General features: G+C 41.0%; 1 protein-coding gene across 2 annotated transcripts; it reads left to right on the top strand.

Moving 5' to 3' along the window:
* The first annotated feature begins 319 nt into the window (after positions 1 to 319).
* esrra (estrogen-related receptor alpha) lies at positions 320 to 16,398 on the top strand. Of its 2 annotated transcripts, XM_085797500.1 has the most exons (8): positions 320 to 593; positions 2,407 to 2,508; positions 8,572 to 8,955; positions 9,756 to 9,872; positions 10,020 to 10,133; positions 10,992 to 11,159; positions 11,624 to 11,893; positions 13,064 to 16,398. In XM_085797500.1, the coding sequence occupies exons 3-8, from the start codon at positions 8,577 to 8,579 to the stop codon at positions 13,315 to 13,317; spliced, it is 1,302 nt and encodes a 433-aa protein (XP_085653626.1). In that variant the 5' UTR covers positions 320 to 593; positions 2,407 to 2,508; positions 8,572 to 8,576; the 3' UTR covers positions 13,318 to 16,398. The 2 variants fall into 2 exon arrangements, with proteins under 2 accessions (XP_085653626.1, XP_085653627.1); XM_085797501.1 differs by lacking the exons at positions 320 to 593; positions 2,407 to 2,508 and adding an exon at positions 3,771 to 3,894.
* The last annotated feature ends 413 nt before the right edge of the window (positions 16,399 to 16,811 follow it).

The raw sequence follows: 16,811 nt of genomic DNA, 5'->3' as shown, positions 1-16,811 counted from the left end.
GAACTACGTCACTGCGCTGCGTCAAGTTGCCAAGAGAAACCGCTGGAGAAGCCGGAAGTAGAATCTTTCGGGCTCCTTAAAAATAAACCTGTGATTTATGTTAGCTTTAGTAATATCATTATTCTGGGAAGTATATGGCACATTCAGGCAGTAGACGGTGAGTTTTTCATACAAGGTTGCATTTCTGCTCTGGGGGGGTTGCTCGGCTACGCGTGTTATGCTAAAACGTCGACGTAGTTTTATTGTGAAACATAATTTTCTGACCGGAAATCCAGTTTTTCTTCGCGAAGTCTTGACGTTAATATCCAACTACAACCTCAGTTGTGGGAAGCCGAAGACGAAAAAATTATAACAGCGGGGGTACGGAACCGACCAGGCAGGATAAGACCAGTGTGTCGCCGGTTGTTGTTGCCATAACCTAATTACACACGGTAACGGTAGTGATGCGATGTGAGACACCGGGCGAAGCTTGGACAGCGCCATTAAAGCGGCTCAACCGAGTGTGGACTTGACTTGCCAGCAGCGAAGAAGCAGAAGACTTGACTGACTTCACATAAAAACAAGCCCTGGCTGCGATGTTTCTACGTTTCCCAGTAAGTAGCCCCCTTCTTTTCTTACAGCCTTCTTCTTACAGCAGAGAGACTGGGGGGAGCAGCAGCAGCAGAGGGGATTTGGGGCTGATATTATTATGAAGAGGAGGTGTCAGCTGTCTTTTAACTGTGGCCCTGATGTGCACGCACGGTTCGTCTGGCTGGCAGAGAGCTGTAAGTTCGCGTGGCCACGTTATTGGGGGTAGGGGGCACGGCTCGAGCCAGTACTGAATAAATAGTTAGCGCGTTGTGTTATAACGTGCAGATGAGCTTCATATATGTGCAGCCTTTTATTACCCGCAATCTCACACAACCTCCTGACTGATTCACACATAGCTAGATAAATGCCACCACCCTCAGTAATGGTAAACGCTGTAGTCGCATGTAAAAAAAAACACCCACAAAAATCTCCTTAGTAAACGAGATGCATGGGAATTTGTAGAATAAATGAAAATGCAGGATGAGCATCAGCTGAATTTGGATGCAGGGGATAATTGTCGCCGTATGGTTCACCGCATGCAATCACTTAAAAAGACAAGTCAGCAAATGACACACTTTCTTCAACTGTGCACACTTTACAGTATGTGTATCCCCCACCACCACCCACACACACACGCACACACACACACACATACACACTCACACACGAGTTATTCTTCTGTCTGTGTGGTTAACACACTGAACACACTGAAGCCTGCTGGACCAGGATTGAGATCACTGATCTCAAGGCATAATCCACTTTGGCAATTAACCTTTCACCGGTCCGAGATCAGTAGGCAAGGTCACCCCTGGGTGCTGTTCTCGCCGTCTCCACAGTGTGCCGCATTTAAAAGCCTCAAACTGAGTTTTATGTACAGTGTGATGCAGTCAGTGACAAAGGCCACTGGTGCCCCCTAACAAAACTATGATAAGCAGCTTTAAGGACTGATTCTTGTGCTGACATATGACTTTTAGTTTAAAAGTATAAACAAAGATAACATTTAGCACAAAGAAGATATTGAGTTTATGTCTTTTATCTGTTTTTTATTCATCAGTCAGCTGTAATTGAAATTCGGATATATCTTAATTTAAATTAACCTACTTTTGAAATGTCACTTTACTTTTTAAAAGGGAAGTTGTCATTGCTGGTCACTTCCAAACAATACGACTAAAGCAAGGCAGCTCGTTTCCACATTTTAGTCTTGTTGCTCAAGGTTAAAGTGCTCTAAATAAACTGAAGTCCCCTTTGCTGCAATTTGACATTTAATGTTGTTGGCTTTTTAAATGTCCAAAGGCAGAGTTGCATTTGCTCTTTAAAGACTAACTTGAACAATGTTTCATATATTGTCTTTAAAAAAAAATTAAAACCAGCCTCTTTAATTATTTACAGGGAGTTATCACCAAACTTCAGCTTATGACTTTGAGTAAGAGACAAGGTGTTGGCTTTACTCTGTCTGTCCTTCAAGCATTCCTGTGGCTGTGACCTTTGGAGTGTGTCACGCAGTGTAAGGGGGAGGGTACTCCAGCAGCGTGCAGAAATCTGGATAGATACAGTGGGTTATGTATTTTAGGAAGGAAAAGTCTTTGTTACAAGTATACACACATGCTCCCCTAGAGGTAACAAAACTACTGTATAGAGGTTTTTTTCTGTCACATATGGAGATTTACACTGCTATAATTAATAGCTTTTTAATAATCAAGTATGTAAAACTACCTCTCACACACCATGGCCATTATGTGATTTGGCCAAAATCACAAGTGGAAGGTCTACATGAAGCATAATAACACCGGCTTGTCATAATATCCTCACACTCACAAATCTTTGCTTCTTTTGCAGGTGTCCTGAAAACTGCAGACGTCTACCCCAACAATAGCACTTCATTAAGCCGCCGCCAGGAGTGAGGGATATATAGGCTTCAAACTAGAGTTCACCAAACAGGTAATCTATTCTCACATCACCTTTTATGCTGATGAAATATCGCACCATTAGGCTATGCTTTGAATGGGATTATGTTGGTTATTTGTATTCTGTAGCCCAGGTGCCTCACTTGCATCTGTGTTTGTTCTTGTAGGGTGTTAATGGACTTCTAGCTGACAATGTTAATGTCCTCTTTAGAAAATACTCTAATCAAGAGGTGGAGAAAGAAATGCAGCTCCTCACCTGAAATAGAAAATGATTTTTATAGGTGTTAGCCAACCTATGTTCAATCCATTAAGAGACTTGATAGACTATAAGATGTTGCAATCAAGCTATTCAAAGGGACGTGTTTCTGTTTGAAAAAAAAGCAGGGCTTATTATCCAGCTGCTACATAGATAAGAGGAGTGTGAGGAGAGACTGGGGCAATGAATGTATTGGTTGGAAGTGCTCAATGATACCATGACTTTGAGGTTCTTGGTTTATGGGGATGCTCTTTGCAGCATGAGGAGAAAATAATATCTGCGGCAGTTTTGATCAAACATACTCAAATGTATGCCTATATCATAATGCAAAGACTGGTTACCTACAATTTCATAATTTGTAGAGCAAAAACAACCACTCACTGATTACATGAGTCAAAGTCTGCTTGAGTGAGATTGTTGATACCTTGGTATAATAGCTGATATGGTGATAGTAAACAGGGCTCCAGACTGCCCCTAAATGGGGGCATTTTGCCCCTAAAATTTGAGTCGGTGCAAGTAAATTTGTCATCTACTTGCACATGTAGGCTAGCTGTTTTTTATTATACACATACAATCTGGAGTCTGTCATTACAGGTGGCAGGCCAATGTGTATGAGGAGCATGAATTAAAAGGAAATGTGAATATTTGCTTTGCAAGTCGATTTCTGCCCCTAAATTCTCTGTTTGCACTCCTAAAATTCAAAGTTGGGGGTCACTGTGCTCCTAGTAAAAAAAAAAGTTAGTCTGGAGCCCTGAGTATATTACATTTGACCAGCATAATGCGCCTATATTATATTAACAATATCCCTCCTTTACTAATACCTGGAATAAGTATTTTTATTCCTATGTATAGTGTAAAGTTACTATTCATTCAAGCCTATAATGCTCCTTACACAGAGCTCCTTGCACTAAAGTCTTTTAGCTACAGTAACCTATATCCATCCTTTATCATTTACCAGCTGTTAATGGGGAAAGCCGATTGTAGCCCGGCCCCAACACTACACTACACAACACAACACAACATACAGCCAGGCAGCAACACGAGCTAGCGGGCGCTGCGCTGGGCTGGCAGCCTGGAAACTGATTTTTCTTTCTGCTGTCAGACCTGTGTCATGTTATCACAGCGAGGAGAGACTCAAGTGCTGCACTAGTCACCGGCTATCAGGTAAGATGCAGCCTTAGCCCGGGTTAGAGTGACAAAAATAAACCCCGGGAGGAGAGAGAGAGAGGTAGAGCTGGTCAGTCAGGATTAACGATAGCTACTGCTAGCTTTAGTGAGCTAATGCTAACGCTAACCCTTACAGCTATTGTAATGGGTTAGCTCCTGCGGCTAATGCTAATGCTAACTAGCCCACATCAGTTTAAAGTACACACGACACGTTTCTATGGTGAGTTCAAGAGCACACCGAGCTATTTCCCCAACCCCACTCACCCGGGTTTACACGCACTTTAATCTAGTATTTTATTTTCTATTTTATTATTAATAATATTTATCTAATGATTTGGTAGCCACATAGCTTTTCCCCCAACATTTTTATGCACTTCAGTCCGTTGTTCCTCATTTGACCAAACCAGATGTCGACTTGGACCAGCGGTGCACATGGTGTCATGTACTATACAAGGGTGGTGGTGGTGGTGTGGTGGTGTGGTGGTGGGGTCCACATGCCGGTCAAGAAGTCAGAGCAAACTGAAGAACCACACACACACTGCTGAACTGATTATCTGGTCCACGCAGGTATCATTAGGTCTGAGGAGGCATTATTCACCAAGCTCGTAAACTCAGGCCAAGTAAGCTAAACTTTAAACAGGTTACTGTCACCCCCCTCTCCCTCTCCCTCTCCCTCTCCCTTCCTTGCTGCTTGCCAAAGAGTGTTACAATCAAGTCCAGAGGGGGCAAACTCCAAACAAAGTATAGGACTTGAAGCCAGTATAGGACTGGGTTATCTGCTGTAGCAATAAATTTCATGAAGGCTTTCTGGGGTTTGTACTTAATGATATCTGGAGGAAGTATTATGTTCCTTGCCTAGTGTTTTGTCATTTTGTTTTTGTCATGAAAAGTCTTCATCTGCCACCACGATTCACTTAATTGCATGTTATTGTATGTATGTGTACATACAAGTACATACTCAGTACACTGTACATGTTTAAAGTACATGCTTTGCATCCAGGGACTAAATTTTTAAACTAAAAGCCTCCAGTGAACAGCGTTGATTGCCTCATTAGTATTGAGGTGTTTTATTTTTACTTTTTCATAAGAGTCATGCTTAATAAATTAATGCACTTTACGACGTGCAGTGAATCTGGATGTAAAGATGTCAGTTCATTATAGATGTGATCTGTATGTGGGTCATGTATAACATGTATTAATAATGCTGCAAACTGATATAAATAAACAACACACTCGTATAGGACTGAGTGCTTGTTGATTATGATACTTGATTAATAGCTTACTAGTCAGAGTTATTTCGTGATTTAATCGTATAACCTTATTTTAAGTAAACACAATGATAAGAGGCGAGCCTTTGATTAATTATGCTAAACACCCATTGGTTTATTTAATCAGGACAATCACTGAAACCAGTGTGTACTGAGTATACATGCATGATGTAGTCACTGTGGGCAGGGCCAGGGACTCGAGTAATGAGTGAACAATGCGTTTTCAATATTGCAACACTTCAAAACCAAGTACATGGCTGGAGTGGCCATGGTCCATGTGGCACATCAAGGACATGGATGATAACTGCTGTGGAACAGTTGTAAACAATAAAAAGTCACTAAAGCCTGCTGGAAAAGTTGCTAAATGTCATTAGATGACATAACGCACTAATTAGTATATTCATGATGTCACTGTGTCATATTTGCATCCTGCCTCCATCTTTCCTCCTCTCTGTAGCCGCATATACAATATTCCTAATTCAGCTGATCTCATTTACATACATTTTCAAGATCTGTTGTCAGACAACTGAACGAGCATGAAATAGCATGAAAAAAAATGCAGCACATCAAGACTGCATGTTAATCAGCAGTCACTTCCCAGCTGGTAGTCTGCTCAAATCCTGATTTTATAACCACAACATTGTTGGACATAAGTTAAATTCAAAGACTGTTGTCCAGTGATTTTAGCTATTTACTTGTACCTGAAATGATAACTCAAAGAGAAAGTTAGAAAGCACTAGAATATTTTTCTTATTCTGTCTCTTCGAACTGTGCACAGCCGCTCTCTGGTTCATTAACTGCTGCTCTGCCTTTCTGCCACCCACTGAACAGAGCAGACACACAGAGAGGCATCCCTGTGGCTCATGGTGACTTATCTCCTATAGAAAGTAGCAAAGGTTTGTCAAAAATGTCGCTAGATCTGTCGCTATAGGTGAAAAAAGTCATCAAGGGGATCGGCCAACCAATGGCATCCCTGACTTCAGAGTCACTCAGTCGCTCGTTGGACCGTGGCGCGTCTAGACGGAGCAGGAGGTGGGGAAAAACGTTGGTTATTGGAATTGATTGGCAGTATATATGCATGGGAAAATGACAAGTCACTTTCAGGTCTTAACTGGATTGAGGCTATTTAGGCTGCAGAGATCCCATCTCATTGTCTTCACGCAGTGATCTATTAAGATGGAACAAGAGCACAATCGTTTGAGTAAGGCTCTGCATTAATGTCTTCACTGATGAGTTGAAGCCTAGACACAGAGAGAGCACATGCTACAGTTCATGCTCCTACCCTGAAGATCCCCCCTTCACTTCTCACCCATTTTTATGATCCCTGAGGAGCTGCTGATAAAGTCAGTTACAACAGGACAGACTATATTTCTAATACCAAAGAATAAAAATCAGCTTCAGACAGTCTGACGAAACATGAGCGGGTTGCTTCTGGCTATCGAGTATAGCAACTAGGTCTGCTTATAGGGGTGTAATTACAGGAGTGGTACACCTACAGAAGAGTCTGAATTAATTACCCTGGTTTTGGCAGGGGAGAGAGGAGTGGTCACTTTGCTCACACAAACATTCACCCAGCTCCCTGCTCAGCTGCTTTGTAGTAAAAACAACTTCCGGTGTCAAAGAGGTCAGACTGCTCTTAGGCTAATTGTCTTATATAAAATGGACACACAATATATGATTGACATTAAAGGTCCAGGCATTTGGCATTAGGACTAAGTAACTGGGAGCTGAGTAACAACTTAAAAGCATGAAACACACTTACTCATGCTGATCTAACCCCACATTACTCTCTGGGTTTACATTTGGTGGTGGAGGTGGTGCCACAACTAAGGGATGATGCATCTTTTCTTGGAAGTGTCAATGTGTTTTTTTTTTTTTTGTCTTAAGGATTTTTACTTTTGGGCAAAATTATGAGCAAACTTAAAATTAGCAGCTGTTAACCAATCAACCACTGTACAGTACGTGCTTTAAGCAGAGCTACTTTTGCAAACTGGATATTATGATGGTTCAGTAGTGTCAAGATTGGGCCGACAGTGACAGACTAGTTGGTTAGCATGTTACACAAGAAAATAAGTAATATAAAAGCAAAGTTGATGAGAAATTAAGGAACTAATTGATGTTCATCTTGCAACATTTGTTTTTGACTGGTCGGTAAACAGCTTTTCATGCTAACATTGGCTATGGAGCAATAGCAAAACATAAGAATGGCTCCTCTGAATATTTTCCGTACACTCAGGTTAGAAAATTGTAATGTCTATTAAAAGAAAAAAGAATATGGCAGAGGTCTGCTGCCCCATGCAGCAATGACATAGTGCCACCACAATATTAAATTTCCGTTGTTACTTTTAGAAATCGTTTTCAAGCAAAAATAGTTATAACACAGCAACACTGGACTTTTTGATGTCATGTTCAGCTCTGTGATAGACACTGTGAGAGTGATAGATTATAGATAAGGTAAACAGCTACTGATGTGTCTACCCTACATATTCCGTTACAGGCAATATCTACTGATTGTTTTGTTTGTGGTTGTCCATCAAGCGGTCGGTGGCCTCTTTCTGTAATTAAGATGAGAAATACAGCAGCTATGTTAAGTTGGCAGGGGAACAGTTTGCTGCAGCAGTCTGTCTCACTCGCACATAAGTTATGCGTCTGAATAGGGAAGCACGGGTATTGTTTATGAGCACAGCAACCTCCATCTGGTCACCTTGGCTATTTTGATGTCTAGGAATGTCACAGACAAAGACTTGACACTGCTGGAGTGCTTCAAGTACTGTATGGCTTTATTTTAGGCATGAAAGGTCCTGGTTTGGTGAATCTAAGTGTTTTTTGATGGCTCAGAAAGCCCAGCTGAGCAAAAAATAGCACAGAACAACACAGGGACGAAGTTCTGCTAAAGAACAAGAGAGGGAACAAGCAGGCCCTTTGTGATGATGTCGATACAAAATTTGAGTGCTTTTCAGTCCAGGCTTTCAGCAAAGAAGTACGACCATGACTCGGAGTTGATTTTTTTTTTCCTCACTTTTTTGTTTCCGCCCCATTCCTGTGTTTACACTCAAACCAACCTTAAAGGTGTTAAGTGTAAACAGTAAAGGTTGGTGTAAACACTTGGAGACAGGTTTTAAAGTCGTAGGATTGGCATGGTCACAGGCCCTTGAGCTCATCATTATTATTATTTACAACCTCTCTTTTAATTCGGAGTGGAATTGCATATATTTTTATTGCTAATATGTGCTGAAATAAGATTCTCTATTAGAAATCTGTGCATAGTTTATATATCTTTATCTTAATTATGCAATTTCAGTTGTTCATTTTCATTTGGTGGCATGAAGATGGCGTAAAAACACATCGAGCTGTTATTTCTTTATTTACTTGACCTTTTCTTCTTTGTTTATTTTTCCCCCTGTAGGCATCATGTCTTCCAGGGAGCGTCGCTCTGATGTCTACATAAAGGCCGAACCGAGCAGTCCAGAGGGAGGCGGGGGAGGTCGGACCAGCCCTGGCGGAGCCTCCTCAGACTCGTCTCAAAGTGGAGGTGGAGGAACCAGAGGAGACAGCACTAAGCGTTACTCTCCGCCGCTCTACACACCGGCCCTGCGTTGCCACTTCAAAGACGAAGGCGGCGACGGGGCAGAGGAGGGCTCCACTGGAAACGGAGCGGGGCGGTGCAAGTACGCCCTGAGCACACTACCCAAACGGCTCTGTTTAGTATGTGGAGACGTGGCCTCAGGTTATCACTATGGTGTGGCATCATGTGAGGCCTGCAAGGCATTCTTCAAGAGAACCATCCAAGGTGGGTGTTGTGGTGGTTTAAGTGTTTACATCGCAATCACAGTGTACACAACCTCTGCACTGTAAAAGTTTGATGGGATTTACTTTTCACAATGTTGATATTCTTTTACACACAGATTGATTCTAGTATTCCACAAAGGTGTTTATTAACCTTTCAAACATACAAGCTCAATCACTTCAAGTAGTTAAATACTGGAATCTGTGGTGAGTTCAGATTCAAATCTAGCCATGACATTCAGGACTGGTCTTATTTTCACTTATCTTCAGTCTGTTTGTCATCAAATACGGTCCCAGAGACTTGTACTGTTGCAGGAACTGCTACAGAAGCAGTTTTCAGTAGTTAAAACATTTTGTCACTGTGAAGGTTGAGTCTGAATATGGATGTGGTCAGAATTTAACCTTGAGCACTAACAATATAGTCATAGTAACTGAGTACTAATGGACCAGGATGACTATATACAGTATTTTAATGGTCAGCAGCTACTGGATGATTTTGTAAATTCATTTAAAATATGCCTTTTTATTAGCTCAAATATGAAAGATTTGGATACATCTCTAGTCAATATAGTGGTTAAAAGGTCTGAGGAATCCAGCAGTGGATGCATGCTTCAGTGCACTATCACTACAAACATGCCATCTGGTTTATAAGGGTTTGTTAAACAAAAACCTTGAACCTTTGGCACTTACCTTGGAGGGTGGGTTAGCTAGTTTTTGTTGTGGGGTTGTTTTCACTCATCTCAAATGTTCATAAGTGTGTTTCCTAATTGTTCCTTCAACTGTCAACGGTATTCTCCCATAAAGGTAACATTGAATACAGCTGTCCAGCTTCAAACGAGTGTGAGATCACCAAAAGGCGCAGAAAGGCTTGCCAGGCATGCCGCTTCACCAAGTGCCTCAAAGTAGGCATGCTGAAAGAGGGTGAGTGTTTATGTTGTGCAGCAGCTGTGTGTTCACGCTCTGATATTACATCTTGAGTTATTGTACTGATCTTTTTTAATAGAATATGTTCATTCTGTGTTTTCAACGCATAACTCATAAATTCTTTTTTTTGTTTCACCACGTTAGGGGTTCGTCTCGACAGGGTCCGAGGCGGCAGACAGAAGTACAAAAGGCGCCCAGAAGTGGAGAATGCAACATACCAGAATGCCCCTCTACCACTTACAAAGGAGAGTGAAAAAGGTGGGATTTATATTCTTGTCTTGCCAATAGTTCAGTGGTTTAATGGAAAGTATCAGCCCTAGCTAAAAAGACCGTAGGTGCCATGTTTCTGTAGCAACTCTGTAAGGATGCAGTCAGCTCACACATTCACTGTATTTGACACTTGAGCTCTGATTAATGAGAATGGGTTTCAGTCCATCTTGCAGTAAGAGATGTCCTGCTGCTGCCAGGCAACAAACTACTGCCTATTGATCAGTTCTTAGCTGACAAAATGTATCTATCTAGCAAAAGCAGTTATATTAAGTCAATTAAAAACATAGTAATAACAGAAGTGTTCAAGTTTGGGGTGGTCATTTTATCTGGATGGGCACCTCTTTGCTGAGATAGTGCTGCCAAAAACATGTGACATATGATGGATAGATAAAACCATGAAGTGTCCAGAGTGTGCACACTGGAGAGCTTATTGGACTTGATTAGGAAACAGCGCCCTCTGCTGCTAAAACGTTTTTACAAACCAGTGCCCTTGCTTACAGTCAGCAATACAGGAGCAAAAATAATTTTAGTGCAAGTTTGGATGACCTAACTCGAGTCTTGATATAAACCTGGCTGAGGAGTTGAGTAAGTTTTGAGTAGCTCTCAGTTGCACTCATACTTATACTTGCACTCTCAAACCTACATTTGAAATGGGGACATGGAAACTTGCAGTATGAGTGTATTGCAGTACAGTCACCACTTGTGCAGATCATTATGTTGCAATAGTTAAGAAAATGACAAAAGAGTTAAAATTCAGGGGATCAATATGTCTGAATCAATATGTGAATGAATATTTTTATTTGTGCGTCATATTAATCTACTTGTGTTGCGTCTATTTTCCAACAGGCTCCTCCAACATCATCGTGTCCCACCTCCTAGTGGCAGAGCCAGAAAAACTATTTGCCATGCCAGATCCTCTGCAGCCGGACACAGCCCAGCGGACGCTCACCACCCTTTGTGACCTTGCTGACCGTGAGCTGGTCGTCATCATCGGCTGGGCCAAACACATTCCAGGTGAGGGTTTCATAAAGGAGGAGGGGAGAGGTCGTGACATCGTGGCGTGGGAAGACAACAGCAGGAGGCAATAACTTCTGATGCCTATATTTTCTACTATGCCTTTATAATACTGACCATTATATAAAGCTGCTGACTCTGATGGATGAACTGTGTAACTGATAGGTGCAGAGAAACCTGTAGACTAAATGTATACTGGAACAAATTAAATTATTTTCTGGTGCATTATGTTTTAGGAAGAAGAGCTGCAGCTGCACGGTTGCAGTTCTTAACTGAATTATAAACTAGAGTTGGGCCACCAGCTGCCAACAGTATGGAGCCCATTATTTGGTCACCATAAAGACGGGGGTCCTGTCTGTGTTTGCTGTGTCCGTTGACACCAAAAATGTAAACACATTTGCCAGTTATCCTCCTCTGCTTATACATTCTCCTCTCTCTCTCTCTCTCTCTCTGTTCCCCTGCAGGCTTTCTGTCGCTCTCCCTCGCAGACCAGATGTCTGTGCTGCAGTCAGTGTGGCTGGAGGTGCTGGTGCTGGGCGTAGCGTACCGCTCGCTCGGCTGTGAAGATGAGGTGGTGTTTGCAGAGGATTTTGTCCTTGATGAGGAGATGTCACGTGTTGCAGGACTGACAGAGCTAAATGCAGCAATTAGTCAACTTGCTCGCCGTTTCCGTGCACTAAATGTGGACCGGGAGGAATTTGTCATGCTAAAAGCCATCGCACTCACTAACTCAGGTACTTATTGTTGTGAAGTTGAACAATTATGCAGACATTTACATGATACTCAGTATTTTCATGAGCCTACATTTACATACATCTTACAAAACTATTATTAGTTGTTCTTTTTCCCTGTATGTTGCAGTTTTTCATATCAGTAGGTTTTCTGATGCATCTTTTAGTGGGGTCACTTCAGCTGCCTCCTCTGATGTCAAAGGAAAATTACATTTTTCTGAAATTAAATTTTCAGCTTAGACTTGGCTGACCGCTCACCACCTCTGCTAACCAATTTCTTAGGAAAACCCTGTACATAATTAGGTGTGCAACAAAAGTTACATTCAGACTCCAGTTTATTAGGTTCATAGTTAGACTGATATTAAAGACAATAAATGATACAGAGTCACTTGTTTGAAACTATTTTGTTTCAAACTGTCTGGTCTTTATTGAGGCTACAGTTCGCAGTGCTGTTGAACTACATTGCCTTACACTGGCAAGTGTTTCTTATATTTAGTCTACCTTTTCCAGATTTCCAGATCTCTGCATCATATGATTTGACATAATGACAAACCACAATAACCACAATGACCAGAAAGTTGAATCAGCACCTCTCGAAAACTGAACCATCAGCCATAGCTAGGTAGGCAAGGCAATTTTATTTGCATAGCCCATTTTTACAAACAGTTTGTCTCAATGGTGTTCCTAATATATTTGGTCTCAAACTATGAGATTGTATGTTGTGTTGGTTAATCAATTCATTAGTCCTCTCCTAAGCATGGAATTGGTAGCAACAAAACCAGCAGATTAGCTGTGGGGGGGCAGACAATGGCTGTTTCCCAGGTTTTCAGCCTGATGGGATTATGTTCACGTCAGCAGCCTGCAGTCCTTGACAACAGGAGAATGGCTGTATTACCAGTGCAGGTGCAGTGAAGGTGGTTTTTGAGTTCTAGGTCAAATTAAAAAAGGTTTGTAGCAGGTGTACCTCACTCATAAACTTGATGCAGACATCCCTTAGAGATCTATGAACATATCTAGGGTTAGGGTTATGCCCTGCATGTGCCACAGATCCACAGTTTGTTTTATAAATAAAAACCGTCATTAGCTTGTATTTGTGTTAACATTATTCTCTGACAAAAGATGAGAAGCTTGTCGTTGTGTCCTAAACCTGCCTTATCTTTGCCGTTTTGCCAGACTCCGTTTACATCGAGGATATGGAGGCTGTGCAGAAGCTGCGGGACCTCCTCCACCAGGCCCTGCTGGAGCTGGAGTGTCAGCGGCGACCAGACGACCCCCAGCGGGCGGGACGCCTCCTTTTAACATTGCCTCTCCTTCGACAGACTGCTGGTCGTGCTCTTACCACCTTTTACAGCATCAAGACCCGTGGAGGTGTACCCATGCACAAACTATTCCTGGAGATGCTGGAAGCCATGATGGACTCTCCCTAGTGCAGAGAGCCACACGCGTGAAGTGAATGCAGAGAAAGACCCAACAGAGATCTCGTCTTCATGACTGGATGAGTGGCTAAAGAGAAAGGAAAAGATTTTGTTATAGAATTAATAATAAGGAAAACGGTCCTTTTTACCCTTTAGGCTACATGAAGAAAGAAAAAGAATATGACTAAAGAAAAACCTCATGTAATGTCTCCGAGTGGGATTGCTTACCAGTAAGATGTAAACTGCCAAACTTCAGTTAAAGGCTTCAAGATCCAAGAGTGAAAACATTTAACACGAATGACAGAGTACTTCTCAGTTTCAACTATTTTCATGGTGTGTTTCATCACAGCATCAGTCTGCAGTTGCATAACCACTGAAGGACAACTTTTAGGTACCCAAGAACAGACTGCAATCATGTGGCTCTTAACTTTTTAAAAATAATGCAACATCTACTTATGAAAGCCATTATATAATATCCGGTGAAAGACTTGAGGGTCCAGTCAGATTGACATGCACATGGAGTGCTTGTATTCACAATAGTTTAGCGTGCCGTTGTAGGCAAATTCATAAGAATTACTTGCAATATGTTAAAGCAATATAATGACTCGATTATTGTCTGTCACAATGGTGAAACATCTAGTTGTGCGTGTATATCAGTAGTTCTCCACTCTCAGGACCCCGGGTGCTGATTTCTTTTTTAAAACCCATGCTTCTAGATGAGCCGTGTACGGGTTGGGGGAGTTTCACAGGTGAGTAGGTGTAAAAAAAGCTGGAGAGATGTCAGGAGAGAAAACCAGCAGCACTTTTTGGGGTTAAATACTGGAATTGGGAACCACTGGTATACATAGTAGGTGCAGAATTCTTTATAAAAAAGATTGAGCAGTTGATTTGTTGTCCAGAGGAAGTGCACATGAAGTGATTGTGTGCTCATTAAATGCTCTACTTGGAAGGTAATATATTCGGTGTTGTATGTTAATCTACTGGCACACAGAACTGGCTTCCATACAAGCAAACGTGTGTGTACATGTGCAGTCAAAACCAATGAGCTACGCTGAGATCAGGGAAGAAAACAGCTCTGACATTAAAGCCAGTGTGGCAACATCAGTGGTTAGAAAACAAATGCATATGCCTCATCTGCTTTTTTAATACTATCCTCCTCTAGATCTAACCACTATTTTTGTCTTCAGCAGCTGTAACGGTCTGCCCTACGTGACCCATTTTATCAGTGGGCTATAATGTATAACACTAACCCATATGTATGATCGACAGGTTTTATGATGAGATTTTGCTGCATTTTCTGCAGCAGTGAAGAGCGCTGCAAGAAAGATCTGTCAATTGCTTCAAAGCGAGATCCCTCCTTTGTGTTTGTCTGTTGAACTTTAACTTGTTAAGTGCCCGTAAAGGGCTCAGGGCAACAAGAAATGCAACTTATGCCACACCTGACAACATCCTGAAAGTCCTACTACTCATTGTTCAGCAGGTTTGTATACTCACATTATAAATGATCATTATAATAAGCTTTACTCGCAATGCAAAGCTACAGTATCTGATGTAAAAAATCAGATCCCTAAAAATAATAGTTAGTGGCCAACGGGCCATTAACCTTTTAGCCATGTACAGTTACATTTAAATAAACATGCAATTCACGGAGGAAGACAACAAAGCCAGCAAATGTGATACAAATTCCCCATTACTAATATATTTGTGCAGCTCACAGTGTTCTGAAATTTGTAAAGACTTGAAAACTCCTTTTTCATACATTTTTCCTTTCTAGGATTTAAGGGTATTTTATTTACATTGTGACACGCTGTTGTGGGTTTGGTATTGAAATGAAGCTTCCATTCATATTCTGAATGTTTGTTTTTTTGTTTTTGTTTTTTTTGGTTGTGTGTTTTCTCAAGCTAATTGTCATTTAGGGATCAATTTACATGGCTATAGATCCAGCTGCATGGTGAGGCTACAGAGGGCTACCTCAGGAGGCAGAGCAAGCCAGTTGGCCAAATAACTGTGGAGACGCGTGTTGTTCTTGATCTTTTGACACGTCAGGTTCAATTTGAATATTGGGTATGCTGAATGTCTTGCAGTTGTGCAAACACCTGAGATTATCTTTTCTTTGTTTTCATAGCTCAAAGGTGTATATGGCTCATTAATCATGTTTTTAAAAAAAATAAGATTGTGCTCCATGGTACAGAGTATTGCACACTGGGAGGCACGCTTACAGTTGATATGGTTTCATAGGATTAATGGTGGAGCTTGAAAACTCTGGAGGCCAGTTGAAATAGAAAACGGTTCATTTTGTCACACACAGGTGTAGCCACAGCTAGCACTGTGGAGCAGGGATTGATATGTCTGGCAAAATGTGACGCACCTGTTTGGTTTTGTTTGTCATAGGTTACAGCTTACATGTTCATGTCATCAAAGTTTTTTGCTCTATGATTTGTTTACTAACCTTATTTCTTGAATAGTGATCAGATTTCTGAAGCAAACAAATAAATATAGATGCCTGGGTCTAACTAGAGCTTTTAAAAACTGTCATTTACATAAAGGTAAATCTTTTCATTAGCATACAAATGTTTTAGGTAAGGTGGGCTAGGGTGAAGGCAGGGTCATTTGCAGTGTCACTGTTAAAAATTATACAGTCATTTGTAGTTTCTATAAAATATGTGTGCATTAATATAAATGAGCAATACAATAAATTACCAAACCTCACACATTTCCTTGTATAGCCACAGTGTACATTTAACATTGCCAGTTATAATGAAGAATAGCTACTAAACGTTATATTATTTAGAGGTTCAAATCAATGTTTGTATTTTGAAAGACTATTTAAATGATTAAATTCTATTTTTTACTCAATTTACTGTTGTTTGTTGACACTGCTTTATTTTTGTGTGTGATATTGGCTGTGAATTTCTGTGTGTAGGCTATTTTTTTTCCCATTTAGATAAAAAAAAAAAGTTTAATGTCCTTGTCTAAACATGTCCACATAAAAATCACTGTGAAAAAAGTGAGATCTTCCACTGTCTGATGCAACAGGGAGTGGATTATTGTAGGTGCTTTGTGTTGTGTAATAAAACTGACACACCACCACCACTGCATGTCACTGGTCTCATCTCTCCCTGTGGATGTTCATGATTATTTGTCTGTGTGGTTTTGTGTTAGATGCAGGTAGTGAGGTGAAAACTACCGCTGAAACTTTCAACATTATATGTTATTGATATTTGTTTGCAGATTTGGACACATTCAAGTTCAACTGAGGATGAGTGGCAGGTTGCACAAAAACTAGATAGTGAGCAGCAGATTTGGAAAGCAATTATCAAACATACTAGCTGATATTTTAGAGAATAAAGCAACACTTGGGTCATCATACCTGACTACTACCATTATAAACCATGCAGCTGTATATGTTTTCTTTGCCCATCACTTCTGACTGCAGGTGTCAGTTTTATTGAACAGGATAAAAGCTTTAGACTCTAAAGAGCAACATTATATAGATTAGTATTTTT

This window comes from Trachurus japonicus, chromosome 14, assembly GCF_045865225.1.
Source record: "Trachurus japonicus isolate A0001 chromosome 14, Traja_1.0".
Lineage (NCBI taxonomy): Eukaryota > Metazoa > Chordata > Actinopteri > Carangiformes > Carangidae > Trachurus > Trachurus japonicus.
Note: the sequence above shows the minus strand (reverse complement) of the source record. Positions and strands in the feature narration are given on the sequence as shown.

What these genes read in the sequence shown, in the direction of transcription:
- esrra (XM_085797500.1), top strand. Translation starts at nt 8,577, where the DNA reads ATGTCTTCCAGGGAGCGTCGCTCTGATGTCTACATAAAGGCCGAACCG. An exon ending in CTTCAAGAGAACCATCCAAG is followed by an intron (nt 8,956 to 9,755) that starts GTGGGTGTTGTG and finishes TCTCCCATAAAG; the next exon opens with GTAACATTGAATACAGCTGT. An exon ending in CATCGCACTCACTAACTCAG is followed by an intron (nt 11,894 to 13,063) that starts GTACTTATTGTT and finishes CCGTTTTGCCAG; the next exon opens with ACTCCGTTTACATCGAGGAT.